Here is a 14,327-nt window from a genome sequence, read left to right on the forward strand (position 1 = left end):
TCCCTATTCTCATCGACGGGCCTGTAGTGGAGCAAGTTGAGAGCTTCAAGTTCCTTTGTGTCCACATCACCAACAAACTATCATGGTCCAAACATACTAAGACAGTCGTGAAGAGGGCACGACAAAACCTATTCCCCCTTCAGGAGACTGAAAAGATTTGGCATGGGTCCTCAGATCCTCAAAAGGTTTTACAGTTGCACCACCGAGAGCATCCTGACTGGTTGCATCGCCGCCTGGTACGGCAACTGCTCGGCCTCCGACCGCAAGGCACTACAGAGAATAGTGCATACGTCCCATTACATCACTGGGGCCAAGCTTCCTGCAATCCAGTACCTCTATATCAGGCATCAGAGAAAAGGCTGTAAAATTGCCAAAGACTCCAGCCACCCTGGTCATAAACTTTTCTCTCTGCTACCGCACGGCAAGCAGTACCAGAGAGCCAAGTCTAGGTCCAAAAGGATTCTTAACAGCTTCTACCCCCCAAGCCATAAAACTCCAAAACAGCTAATCAAATGGCTACCGGTACAATTTGCATTGTCCTCCCACACACACATTTTGACGCTGCTGTTACTCTCTATTATCTATGCATAGTCACTTTACCTCTACCTACATTGACTAACCCATTCCCCAGCACATTCACTCTTTACCGGTACCCCCTGTATAGCCTCGCTACTATTATTTTTTACATTTTTATATAATTTTTTGTTGTTGTATTTTCTACATTGTAGAATAGTGAAGACATCAAAACCATGAAATAACACTTATAGAATCATGTAGTAACCAAAAAAAGAGTTATATCAAAATATATTTTACATTCTTCAAAGTAGCCACCCTTTGCCTTGATGACAGCTTTGCACACTCTTGGCATTCTCTGAACCAGCTTCATGAGGAATGCTTTTCCAACAGTCGTGAAAAATTCACACATATGCTAAGCACTTGTTGGCTGCTTTTCCTTCACTCTGCGGTCAAACGTATCCCAAACCATCTCAATTGGGTTGAGGTCAGGTGATTGTGGAGGCCAGGTCATCTGACGCAGCACTCCATCACTCCCCTTCTTGGTCAAATAGCCCTTACACAGCCTGGAGGTGTGTTGGCTCATTGTCCTGTTGAAAAACAAAATTATCGTCCCACTAAGATGGGATGGCATATCGCTGCAGAATGCTGTGGTAGCCATGCTGGTTAAGTGTGCCTTGAATTCTATATAAAATCACAGACAGTGTCACCAGCAAAGCACCCCCACACCACCTCCTCCATTCTTTACGGTGGGAACCACACATGCGGAGATCATCCATTCACCTACTCTGTATCTCACAACAACGTGGCGGTTGGAACCAAAAATCTCAAATTTGGACTCATCAGACCAAAGGACAGATTTCCACCTGTCTAATGTCCATTGATCGTATATCTTGGCCTAAGCAAGTCTTCTTCTTATTGGTGTCCTTTAGTAGTGGTTTCTTTGCAGCAATTCGACCACAAAGGCCTGATTCACACAGTCACCTCTGAACAGTTGCTGTTGAGATGTGTCTGTTACTTGAACTCTGAAGCATTTATTTGGGCTGCAATTTCTGGGGCTGGTAACTCTAATTAACTTATTCTCTGGGTCTTCCTTTCCTGTGGCGGTCCTCATGAGAACCAGTTTCATCATAGCGTTTGATGGTTTTTACGACTGCACTTGAAGAAACGTTCAAAGTTCCTGAAATTTTCCAGATTGACTGACCATGTCTTAAAGTAATGATGATAACTTTTAACAAGGCACACCTGTTCATTGAAATGCATTTAAGGTGAGTACCTCATGAAGCTAGTAGAGAGAATGCCAAAAGTGTGGCAAAGCTGTCATCAAGGCAAAGGGTGGCTACTTTGAAGAATCTCAAATATAAAATATATTTTGATTTGTTAAACACTTTTTTGGTTACTACATGTTATTTCACAGTTTTGATGTCTTCACTATTATTCTACAATGTAGAAAATAGTACAAATTAAGATGTCTAGTTTAATGCCGATGTTAAAACCCGATGTCAAAGCAGAAGTGCACACCTATATAACGTAGGTACATGAAGTAATGACGCCAGGTAAAATGTTGTGCTAAACATGCAACACAGCATCCCTAAACTACCCCACAATGTCTGTTGTGTGGATCGAGCAGTCTATAAGTCGAGCAGTCATTTGAAATTTCAGCGAGACAACTCAAAGGAGAAATCCATTAAAGCCAAGATAAAGGAATTCAATGCCCTGACAATCAACTGTTCTCTGTCGTGGGTGATGTTGGCTTTCGCCGACTAGTCGAGCACTGGTACACACTACCAAGTGCGCCATTTGTCAGATGTTGCCCTACCGGAGTTACACAGTAATGGCGTCACTGCTAATATCTTCATGACATAAATTCGATGGAATGCCGTTTGGGTCTTTGCGTGTCAAAAAAGATACAGTCGCACAGTCAAAGCTGTACAAAAAAAGTCAGCAAACAAGCAAACACCGGCCACGAACAATGTGTTTTCAATACCGCGTTGGTAATAAAGCATCATTTGTTCGACCACAACCTCTGGGGTAGCTAGCTTTAGCTTGGTACCTAGCTAACAGCAATACAACTAGTCTGAAAACATTGACTAGTAGAAACTGCAGTCATTTTCATTATTCTTAGCAATAATTTAGGAGTCCTTGTGAGTAAGTATTAGCTAAGTTGCCAATTGTTGTTCGCCTATTGAAATTGAACTTCAGTTCATGAAAATAAATAACTAGCCAGCTACTTAACCCCGTTGCCCAAAGCTAACGTTAAAAGCAGCCAGCTACTTTCATCATGCTAGTGAGGCTCGACCGAACTGGGTTGTTTTGTGAATCTAGCCACAATAAGGATTAGGCACAATAATGAAATTCACGGTTTGCCTTCAAAATAAAAGTATGTCATTGACAGTGATGCAAATGAATACGAACAGTAGAATTATGCCATACTTTTATTATGAAGGCCAACTTCAAAGTCCACTATTGTGGCTAGCTTCACATAGATGGGTCCGACCACCATTAATGAAATAAGAACTGTCTTATAAATTAGGGTTAGTTTAGATGGATGACACCTAGCTATATAGTTAGCAAGCTAACTATAGCTCCTGAAACAGATTGTCATTTTGCTATGTTTTTGGGGAAGAACATTGTTTGCATCCATGAGCTAGCTAGCTTTTTTATGACCAGCAATGTAGGTGCGCGAGACAACTTCACCAGCATCACAGCATACGTATCGATGAATCGTTGTGACATATGAAATACAAGTGATAGTGTAATCAATGTGTAATAACTACATTAAAAAAATGTATGAACGAGATAAATTATTATGTGACGTGCAGTGATATTCAGATCCTGATTGGTCAACAAGCTTATTTGACACGTCAAATAGTGTTATGTGACATGTCAAAGAGTGCTATTTGACGTGTATCTTTTTTGACACGCAAAGACCCAAACGGCTATCCATAGAAATCCAGGTTGAGGATGAAACGACTGAAGAAACAACAAAACAGCAAGTAAGTGAAATAAATAGGTTTTGATTATGTTTTACTGGTAATGTTGACATAAGTAAATCCCAACAAAATATTTTTTGGGTCAGTGTGGTGTGTGTGTATGTAACCTTTATTTAACTAGGCAAGTCAGTTAAGAACAAATTCTTATTTACAATGACGGCCTACCTGGCCAAACCCGGACGACGCTGGGCCAATTGTGTGCCGCCCTATGGGACTCCAATCACGGCCAGATGTGATAGAGTCTGGATTCGAAAACAAGAGACTGTAGTGCCTTAGACCTCTGCGTCCATGTCTGTGTTAACTATTTAACTGTACTAGAATGCTTAAAAGGCCACAATTTTAAATATCGATTATCTGTATCATCTTTTGGGGGGGCAAGAAAACCATCGGATATCGGCCAGAAAATGTAATATCGGTGCATCATTAACGTTTTCTGCAGGTTTATATATTATGCCTAGCTCATGCGGACCCTTGATGATGTGAAGCCTGAGGCAATTGCCTCTTCTGCCTAATGGGAAGTCCGCCAGTGCCTCTCTGCCCGTCTCATGCTGTTGCAAAACTCTCCCTCTCACATCCTCCTCTCCTCCCTCAACCCTATTATCCCACCTACTCCCCCCCACCCTCTCTCTCCTCACCGGTCATGGGGTCAAACAGCTGATTGGCCTCCAGGTCAGTGAAGGTGCTGAAGCAGCAGGGGCAGCGGAACGACGCCCTGTTGGTGGAGTCCCTTTCATCCGTCTCGATGCGCCGCCGCATGTGATCCAGCTTGTACTTCACCACATTGACCAGCAGTCGGTAGTTGATGAAGTAGTAGTTGTGACGCGTGGTCTTGCCGTCGGGAGCCGTCTCCACCCGCATGCGGCACTTGACGAACTTGTCGCCCTTGAGCGTATTGAGCACCGAGCGCAGCTGCTTTCGGTCAAACTTGAGCAGCTCCAGCATGTCCTCCTCTCGGACGCAGGGGTTGCGGATAAGAACGTCCAGAGCCAGGGCATGCTCCACCCCGTAGAAGCCCCGCACTACCTGCTTGGCCAGGCGCTTCAGCGAAGCAGGGACCTCTGTTAATAATTCTGGCTCTGACATCTTCTATATGGCTGTCCTATGGGGTAGCAGACTGGTAGAGAGAGTGGCTTACGGAATAAGTAAAGGTTACAATAGATAGCCTGAAAAGTGTCTATGGGGTGGTTGGACAGGAGGGTGGGTAAACTTCAGGCAGAAAGGAGAGGATCTTGAGGGGGAGAAACCCCAGAAAGGGGTCAAGGGGGTCCTTCTCTGTGGTAGGATCTGCAACAAAAGAACACTGTTTATACAATCTGGTATTGAAACGTAGACATCACCATCCATCAGTAGGATTATTATATAACTAAGGAACTCTGTTAAAAACATGAACATGTGTTCATCCAACGTGGACGGGGTGGCAATGTAGTTAGCTAGCTTGTAAGTCATAACAGTTACAGTCAAACATATCCAAATGAGAGATGAACCGGCTGTAAGGCAGAAACTATATGGTTATCCAAAATATTATTTAGTAAACGATACTTTTTGCTGTTAGTTAATACTCGCGAATGGAAACGGAATGAATAGAAATCAAACTGGCTAGCTAGCAACTATGCTAACAGTAGCTAGCTCAGTTTACAGCTAGCTACATCACGGGTTAGCGCAACACAATTGATCTCTGTAAGAATAAACGAGCTAGCTAGCTTTAACTACAACACATGTATGAAATACAGAAAATCCGACACTCACTCAATTGCATGTGTTCTCTTGCAATAACTTGAAAGCTTGTGGATGATCTGCTTCGTACTTTTCTCTATATTTTTTTCGCCATGGAAATCTAGAAATAAAATCTCTATTCCGATTGGCTGTATGTCATGCTGTACTTTAACAGCCAATCAACGCAACAATTTTTTGATTGACGTTCACAATTTCCAATGTTGTTGTTATAAAAGTGGATCAGTTTGAAACGGAAACCGTTCTCCTAAACCAATCAAAGAACAAATATTATTCTTTGGGCTGGAACTTTACTATTTACTTCCAGGACAACAATTAAATGGCGTCTCTTGACAGAGTAAAGGTGTTAGTTTTGGGTGATTCAGGTTGGTATCCTATTGATTTATGTCTCACTAATCGTATTGTCTTTTGTAAATTTTGTGTCGTTCGACATGGTTTGGTCAAATATAATGCTTATATAAAACATTAATGTCCCCCTTGTTCCTATCCGTGGAAACTAGCTAGACATATAGCTAATGTTTGCTAACTACCTATAGTAGTTTTTTAGAAAACCATCTAAAAGTCGAATCTTATTTTCTAATCTCTGCTGATGGCTTCCCTTGATGCACTTAAAAATATACCTAGACAAGAGAAGTGAACTTAGCTATGTGTTTGAAAAATACTGGATTTGTCTCACTAACTATAATTATTTTGTCATGGCAGGTGTTGGGAAGTCCTCACTCGTTCATCTGCTGTGTCAGAACCAAGTGTTGGGAAATCCATCATGGACTGTAGGCTGCTCCGTGGATGTACGGGTAGGAAAGGACTGCGGTAGAAAATTAGCCGACTGGCTAAAACAGGCACTTTTACTGAAATGTTGATTATTGTGCACTGTCCCCTGTAAAAAATAAACTCAAACTCAACGGTTGCTTTATCTTTGTTACTTTAGTCCATTAATTGACTCATTGTTTTTTCCTGAAGATTACTTTACTTTACACATTCTAAGGTTATTCTAAGAGTTGGTTTTACAGGTCCACGACTACAAGGAGGGCACTCCAGAGGAGAAGACCTACTACATTGAATTATGGGATGTTGGAGGATCTGTGGGCAGTGCCAGCAGTCTGAAAAACACCAGAGCAGTTTTCTACAACTCTGTCAATGGTAAAGACGCAGCACTGACTGGCTCTGTCAGTCACCACATGAGGAAAATGATAACCTGTATATATCTGTAATGACACATAATTGTATCCCTACAGGTATTGTATTAGTTCACGACCTGACGAACAAGAAATCCTCCCAGAATCTGTATCGCTGGTCACTAGAAGCCTTGAACAAAGACTCCTCCCCAACGGGGGTAATCGTCTCAAATGGGCAAGTATCTACTACTGCTGGAATCAAATAGCTTACCTCAATTTAATAAATTTTAAAGCTTGTTAAATAGAAGTTGCTATCCTCTATAGGCACTTTGAGAAAGTGTATGTACTTCTTGAAAGTCTTATCTTGAATGTCTTGCCTGAATACTTCCAGTGATTATGACAGAGAACAGTTTGCTGATAGCTCAGTGCCTCTGCTCCTGATCGGCACCAAGTTTGACCAGATCCCAGAGAACAAGAGGAATGATGTTCTCACCAGGACAGCTTTCCTGTCTGAAGACTTCAACGCGGAGGAGATCAACCTGGTAGGTGAAGCCTCACCTCAACTATCCTTCTAGGCCTCTATGGATTCTGAGCTACCCATCACTCGGTCAAAGAAAACCTTATTTGCTTCAGCAATGTACTTTTGCTAACAATAAAAGGCCAATGTGTGGGCACACATTAGTATTGTAACATCTATTGAATAAGCTACAGGTAGTGGAAGTCATTTTTAACCTTTTTGCATTGAGGCTTGGGGTTTAGGTCATGTTTTGTCCTCGACTCTCATGACAGGATTGCACCAACCAAAGATACTTTGCTGCAGGCACGTCCAACGCTGTAAAGTTGAGCAGATTCTTTGACAAGGTGAAATGTTCAGAAGCGGCTGCTTCTTCTTACATATTTTAACCCCCTTAATACAGTGCCTTCAGAAAGAATTCAAATCCCTTGACTTTTTCCACATTTTGTTACGTTACAGCCTTAATCTAAAATGGATTAAATAAATAAAAATCCTTAGCAATCTACACACAATACCCTGTAATGACAGAGTAAACAGGTTTTTAGACATTTTTGCAAATGTATTACAAATAAAAACCAGAAATACCTTATTTACGTAAGTCTTCAGACCCTTTGCTATGAGACTCAAAATTTAACTCCGGTGCATCCTGTTTCCATTTATCATCCTTGAGCTGTTTCTACAACTTGGAGTCCACCTGTGGTAAATTTAATTGATTCAACATGATTTGGAAAGGCACACACCTGTCTAAATAAGGTCTCACAGTTGACAGTGCATGTCAGAGCAAAAACCAAGCTATGAGCTTCGAAGGAATTCTCCGTAGAGCTCCAAGACGGGATTGTGTTGAGGCACAGATATGCGGAAGGGTACCAAAAATGACTGCAGCATTGAAGGTCCCTAAGAACAGTGTCCTCCATCATTCTTAAATGGAAGAAGTTTGGAACCATCAAGACGCTTCTTAGAGCTGGCTGCCTGGCCAACTGAGCAACCGGGGGAGAAGGCCTTGGTCAAGGAGGTGACCCAATGGTCACTCTGACAGAGCTCCAGAGTTCCTCTGTGGAGATGGGAGAACCTTCCAGAAGGACAATCGTGCCTTTATGGTAGAGTGGCCAGATGGAAGCCACTCTTCAGTAAAAGGCACATGATGACTTGCAGACCATGATAAACAAGATTCTCTGGTCTGATGAAACCAAGATTGAACTCTTTGGCCTGAATGCCAAGCATCATGTCTGGAGGAAACCTGGCACCATCTCTACGGTCAAGCATGGTGATGGCAGCATCATGCTGTGGGGATGTTTTTCAGATGCAGGGACCGGGAGACTAGTCAGGATCGAGGCAAAGATGAATGGAGCAAAGTACAGCGATCCTTGATGAAAACCTGCTCCAGAGCACTCAGGACTGGGGTGAAGTTTCACCTTCCAACAGGACAACAAACCTAAGCACACTGTCAAGACAACTCATGAGTCTCAATGTCCTTGAGTGGCCCAGCCAGAGCCCGGACTTAAACCCGATCGAACATCTCTGGAGAGACCTGAAAGTAGCTGTGTAGCGACGCTCCCCATCCCAGCCTGACGGAGCATTAGAGGATCTGCAAAGAAAAATAGGACACCCTCCCCAAATACAGGTGTGCCAAGCTTGCTACCAACGGTGCTTCAACAAAGTACTGAGTAAATGGTATGAATAGTTATGTAAATGTGATATTACTGTTTTTTGTTTTTTTATAAATTAGCAAAAAATTCTGAACCCGTTTTTGCTTTGTCATTATGGGATATTCTGTGTAGATTGAGGGGGGGGGGGGGACAATGTAATCAATTTTAGAATTAGGCTGTAACCTAACAATGTGGAAAGTCAAGGTGTCTGAATACTTTCCGACGGCACTGGATACTGTTCTTTCTATACATGGGTGTTCATTATTCAGAGTCCATGAGCATGTACAAAAAAAACGTAATACTTGTCTTTTATTTTAGGTCGTAGAGAAGAGATACTTCACCAGAGACCCTAGTCAAGTAAGTGATTGTCTATGTATCCATAATGAACATGATACACTGCTCTGGTCTTTCCAATTTTGAAACCATTACTTTATCAGTTTTGGACTTGAAACATAAATCCATCTCTCCTCCTCTCTCCAGATGACAGGTTTCACAGAGAGGAAACGCTTCAACTTCAAAAGCGTTCACTACGACTGAGATAGAGGTGGACAGTGCTGGGGCCTCTGGTTTCAACCTGCTTCAGTACAGTCCCTCACTCAACAAGTGTACTTTGTCTCTCTCTCTTATGCTTTTTTTTATCTCTGTTAAAGGCACAGTGCAGTCAAATGTGATTTTTCTGTGTTTTATATATTTTTTCACACTGAGGTTGGAATAATATTGTGATCATTTCCTTTTAGTGTAACAGCTGTTTGAAAACACTGAGTGAAATTTCAGCTTGTTGTGGTGGAATGTTTTTGGCCTGGTGACAAATGTAGTTAATAGACCAATAAGAAAGTTCCAAACCTCTCTGCCAATAATAGCTAGTTTTCCCCTCTCCACTCAGACCACTCCCAGACAGTCCTAGCACAATTCTTGATTGAGAAATAGCTTCTTAACCTCTGGAACAGTACCTTTTTCTAGTAGCATAGAGCCATATCCATTAGGTTAGAGGACAGTATTCCTCACTTTGCCCTGTCCTGTGTGTTTGTGTGTATAGTACAGGAGAAGGCAAAGTGTGGAATGCTCTTCTCTGGCATAATGGATATTAGAAAAGGTACCGTTCCAGAGGTTGCCAACTTTAAACAATCACATTTGTTACCCAGAAATAATTTTGAGAACTGCTGCATTGGATCTATAATACTGTGGTCAAACCCACTTGGCACTTATTGCAAGAGTAGGGGTGTTAACCCCATTGTCCTGGCTAAATTCTCAACCTGGCCCCATTTCCATCATGGCCACCTAATCGTCCCCCTCATTCCTCATTAGCATATACAGTAAGCTCAACGTATTGGGACGGTGACACTTTTGTTGTTGTTTTGGCTCTGTACTGGATTTGGATGTGAAAAGGATACAATGATTATGAGGTTAAAGTGCAGACTGTCAGCTTTAATGTGAGGGTATTTTCATCCATATTGGGTGAACCTTTTAGATATTATAGCACTTTTTGGACAGTCCCTCCATTTTAGGGAACCAAAAGTAATTGGGACAAATTCACTTGTGTAGTAAAAAGTGTATTATTTGGTCCCATATTCATAGCACGCAATGACTACATCAAGCATGTGACTCTATACGTTTGTTGGATGCATTTGCTGTTTGTTTGGATTGTGTTTTAGATTATTTTTGTGCCTAATAGAAATTAATGGTGAATCATGTATTGTGTCATTTGAGTCACTTATTGTAAATAAGAATATAATATGTTTCTAAACACTTCTACATTAATGTGGATGCTAACATGATTATGGATAGTCCTGGATGAATTGTGAGTAATGATGAGCGAGAAAGTCTTGGTTAGCATGTCTTGGGGTTCTGATATTTGTGCAGCTGTAACTTTCTAAGTCATTCACGATTCATTCAGGATTACCCATAATATGACACAGTAAAGATTTACAGTAAGTGTTTAAATTTATTTTCCAATATGATTTGTTATAAAATGATAACAACATAGAAATCTGAATACAAATTAACATTTTGACTAAAATAATCCAGGACTCAAGGTATTTTCTGGGTGTAAGCATGGGATGCTTCCTGTGGTGTCTTGTATGGGTCATAATACATCGTCTTATACGTTTTGGGCTAGGACACCATCCTTAGTGCTTGCAGATATTCTGTCTTAAGAGTTTGACTGCCGGGAAATCATAGAGCCTATAAGAAAACAACTGAGGGTAAGAGGACAAGGTGCGTTTGCAGCCCTGCTGTAAACTATGGACGTGTGCTATGAATCACTGTTTCAAATGGGTAGGAACAGATATTAGATTACATCCCCTTTTATTAATTTTGTTCAAGTCAGCACTCGGCACAAAAAAAACGATTTACATAATTCTGTCAGATACAGTTAGCTGACTCGTATTCAGTCAAGCAACAATGTACACAATCATAGGTGTGTCTGGGTAAAAGCCATGATTAAAGTGTAGAGAATGTGTCCTAGGAACTAATAGTCAGGCGGTTGATGTGCCCTCCCACTGGGCACAGACGTCAGTTCAACGTCAACTTTTGATTTACATTTGAGTTGTAAAATAACGTGAGGTCAACAACTTGAACCATGTCATTGGATTTAGGTAAAAAGTTGGGTGAAAAAAAAGAAACGTTCCTGAAATCCCTTTTATGTTGATGACTTTGCAAATCCAATCAGTTTTTTTGGTTGAAATGACATTCAAACAACTGCCTGTACCTAATGTAATTTGATTACTTTGTATCTCTGGCCAGAGCAGGGTCTGAAAGCAGCTGGAGTTTGTCTCCTGACTTTTCAGATTCCATCCTTTTTTGTTTGGGTGTTGTACAACCTCAGGAGGATGGGGTGTAGGGGGAAGTTGCCCCTAGATGCTGATCTTGGGTCAGTCTTGCATTTTCCTCACTAACGCTTAAGGTTAGGATTTGGGGAGAGGAACTTCACCCTGGAGCGGAGGATGTATGTATTCCTGCTTAGCTAGCAACCACCCAGGACACCAATCTTAGCCTGTTGAAAAGCCTTCGTAGGCGGCTGGTTGGTGGCCTTGCATTTGCGGCTTGCAGTCTTGTCATGGCAAGCCACCTATTGAAAATGGTTATGTGTTGGTCCTTTGATGGCATGTTGCTGATTTATTTGCCTACCCCTGCTGTAGGGGCGTCATTATTTTAGAGGGGACACAAAGTTAGTTAGGGTCAGTGATGGAAAAAGTACTCAATTGTTATACTTGAGTAAAAGTATAGATACCTTTAATAGAAAATGATTAAGTAAAATACTACTTGAGTAAAATTATTTGGTTTTAAATATATTTAAGTATCAAATGTAAATGTATTTGCTAAAATATACTTAAGTATCAAAAGTATAAATCATTTCACATTCCTTATATTAAGCAAACCAGATGGAACAATTTTCTTCTTTTAAAAAAAATTGATGGATAGCCAGGTGAAACTTAGGCAATAATTTACAAATGAAGCATTTGTGTTTAGTGAGTCTGCCAGATCAAAGGCAGTAGGGATGACCAGGGATGTTCTCTTGATAAGTGCTTGAATTGGACTATTTTCCTTTCGAAATGTGACGAGTACTTTTGGGTGTCAGGGAAAATGTATGGAGTAAAAAGTACATTGTTTTCTTTAGGAATGTAGTGGAGTATAAGTAAATGTTGTCAAAAATATAAATAGTAAAGTAATGATAACCCAAAAAACGACTTAAGTCATTTAAAGTATTACATTCTTTTTTTTTTACACACACAAACACACAGGAGCGTCATGCACCCATTATTTTAGAGGGTGGTCCGAAGCGGTGTTGTGGAATTTAGCATTTTTCAAACACCTGAAGATTTTTCCTGCAATCTAGATACATAATCGGTATTCCTAATTCTATGTCAAAATGATGTCTATTTGATATCCTGAAATGGCTTGGTAGATAGTTAGGTTCTCAATCTCCCAACTTCCTATCTACAGTAGCTGGCTAGCTAAAGCCAACTTCATAAAATTGCTAGGTGGCTAGTATTACAGAGAAACGAAACATTTGTTTTATTTATTCATCAGGAAGGAATCAATGGACTACATAGCTTTATCAAATACATTTACAAACATACCTTCGGAGAGTCCTGCCCATCACCGCCAGCTAAAATCACATCAAACACTTTGCTGCTCTACATTCTCTCTCCTCCACTGACGATACTGTTTGCATGCACTAGACTAGAGTATCTTCTTCTTTACGAATTGGTTGGCGAATCTTATCCAACTTTTAGAGCTACTGTACTGGTGTGTGTGAGACCATTCACGGCCTACCAACATTACATTCTTGATACAGTAAATCAACATTTGAGAAAAGGAAAACCACCCCATTACCTTATTTAACCCTATCTAATCCTACTCCAGACCCGTAATGGTCTGAGAGGACAGAACACTACCACTCAACACCCCCTGCAACCGTAAATCCTCGCAATCCCAAGTACTTCTCTGCCACTGCCACCCTATCCTCTATTTTCTGTGACTTCCGATCCATTTCTGCAGTACAACTGACAACCGTGGCTATAAATGCTAAAACGCCCACCTTACTGAAGCACATATTCTTCCCATCTCTCTCTCTCTTGATCTCTGCCTACTCACAGGAATCCTCTCACTATCCCTCACCCTGTAGCCATCATCCTCTACCACTCTCTTCACAGCTTCGGCATACGACACTTTCTGCACTACTGTAACCCTGGCAACCTCAACCTGCCATTCTCTCACTGGACACCTTCGATCTCCAGTCCCATGGGCACCCCCACAACTAACACACACAACTTTCTCCACCGACACTACACATTTTCTCCACCGGTACAACGCATTCCTTCATCTCATGCCCTTCAGCACACTTCTCACATCTAGGAATCGCCCTCCTACACACTGCTGCAACCTGCCCATGAACTTGACACCTAAAACACAGTAGTATTTTCTGGAACTAAAGCTCTCACGGGATACCTTATACTTCTTAACTTGACATTGTCGGGCAAAGACTCCACGTAAAAAGTTAGCGGGCCAGTCTATGTCCTCTACATTTCCCCGCGCTCTCCACCGGATCTGCGTCACACCAAATGGCGGGCATCACAGACACCAGGAATCTTCCATTTTAACTGATCCACCTCAACGCGCCCTCTCTGGAGAACAAAGCAAGTCACATTTCTTGTCCCTAATTGTGTGATCCGGAGCACCCGTTCCTTCTGGCCAGAATCATCCTTTTCATCCTTTTCATCCTCGGGATGAGGCCCAAACTCGGTGGTATGACATCCATGCTCTCTGCCAGATTCCATCTTTTAGCTACTGGAGCACGTATCCCTCTTTTTGCACTTGACACAACCTTCCTCACCACACCGCTTCCCTCAACAATCAGCTCCTTCTCAGCGGTCATCACTGCACCTGCCAACCACAATTAATTAACCCTCGTCACGTTCACTTTCCTTCTATAGCTCTTCTAAAAGTTCTGTGCGATCCTTCATTCCATATTCCTTCAAAACATATTCCACTTTCCTCCTTTTTTCCTTATCTGCCATCTTTTCTTCCACCAGTTTGCTTGTGCAATCCTATACTCCATAATTATTCATAATACTGTATGTTCCTCTTTCTTCCTTTTTTTATTTCTTGTCCGCCATCTTCTTTTGTGACTGCCATTGATCTTCCGATTGTTCTGATCCATTTGAGTATCTAGCATCCTGCTTAGCATATCTTTCCTTCGAGGCGCATTGTGGAAGAAACCACTTACTAGGGAGAATAAGTGGGGTTGGATGAGTGTACTGGTGCAGTCAGTGTGCCCCCTTCGCAAAATACCGCTGACGGATATTTTTTATAA

The 14,327-nt window shown here is 41.6% G+C and overlaps 2 protein-coding genes across 3 annotated transcripts in view; one reads left to right on the forward strand and one right to left on the reverse strand.

The window, feature by feature from the left end:
- gtf2e1 (general transcription factor IIE, polypeptide 1, alpha) overlaps positions 1-5,335 on the reverse strand; it is a 45,855-nt gene extending 40,520 nt beyond the window's left edge. The window contains exons 1-2 of the mRNA XM_039014922.1: positions 5,253-5,335; positions 4,142-4,790 (exon numbers count right to left, since the gene is read on the reverse strand). Coding sequence (XP_038870850.1) covers positions 4,142-4,589 — 448 coding nt within the window. The 5' untranslated portion in view covers positions 4,590-4,790; positions 5,253-5,335. The remainder of the gene's footprint in view (positions 1-4,141; positions 4,791-5,252) is intronic.
- Positions 5,336-5,505: 170 nt separating this feature from the next.
- On the forward strand, positions 5,506-10,128 carry rabl3 (RAB, member of RAS oncogene family-like 3). 2 transcript variants are annotated; one of them, XM_039014133.1, is made up of 8 exons: positions 5,506-5,602; positions 5,940-6,031; positions 6,248-6,377; positions 6,473-6,587; positions 6,744-6,894; positions 7,142-7,213; positions 8,831-8,869; positions 8,993-10,128. In XM_039014133.1, the coding sequence occupies exons 1-8, from the start codon at positions 5,557-5,559 to the stop codon at positions 9,047-9,049; spliced, it is 702 nt and encodes a 233-aa protein (XP_038870061.1). In that variant the 5' UTR covers positions 5,506-5,556; the 3' UTR covers positions 9,050-10,128. The 2 variants fall into 2 exon arrangements, with proteins under 2 accessions (XP_038870061.1, XP_038870062.1); XM_039014134.1 differs by having other exon boundaries at positions 5,940-6,025.
- The last annotated feature ends 4,199 nt before the right edge of the window (positions 10,129-14,327 follow it).

The sequence above is a fragment of the Salvelinus namaycush genome, chromosome 19, assembly GCF_016432855.1.
Source record: "Salvelinus namaycush isolate Seneca chromosome 19, SaNama_1.0, whole genome shotgun sequence".
NCBI lineage: Eukaryota > Metazoa > Chordata > Actinopteri > Salmoniformes > Salmonidae > Salvelinus > Salvelinus namaycush.

What these genes read in the sequence shown, in the direction of transcription:
- rabl3 (XM_039014133.1), top strand. Translation starts at nt 5,557, where the DNA reads ATGGCGTCTCTTGACAGAGTAAAGGTGTTAGTTTTGGGTGATTCAG. An exon ending in GGGGTAATCGTCTCAAATGG is followed by an intron (nt 6,588 to 6,743) that starts GCAAGTATCTAC and finishes GAATACTTCCAG; the next exon opens with TGATTATGACAGAGAACAGT. An exon ending in TCACCAGAGACCCTAGTCAA is followed by an intron (nt 8,870 to 8,992) that starts GTAAGTGATTGT and finishes TCCTCTCTCCAG; the next exon opens with ATGACAGGTTTCACAGAGAG.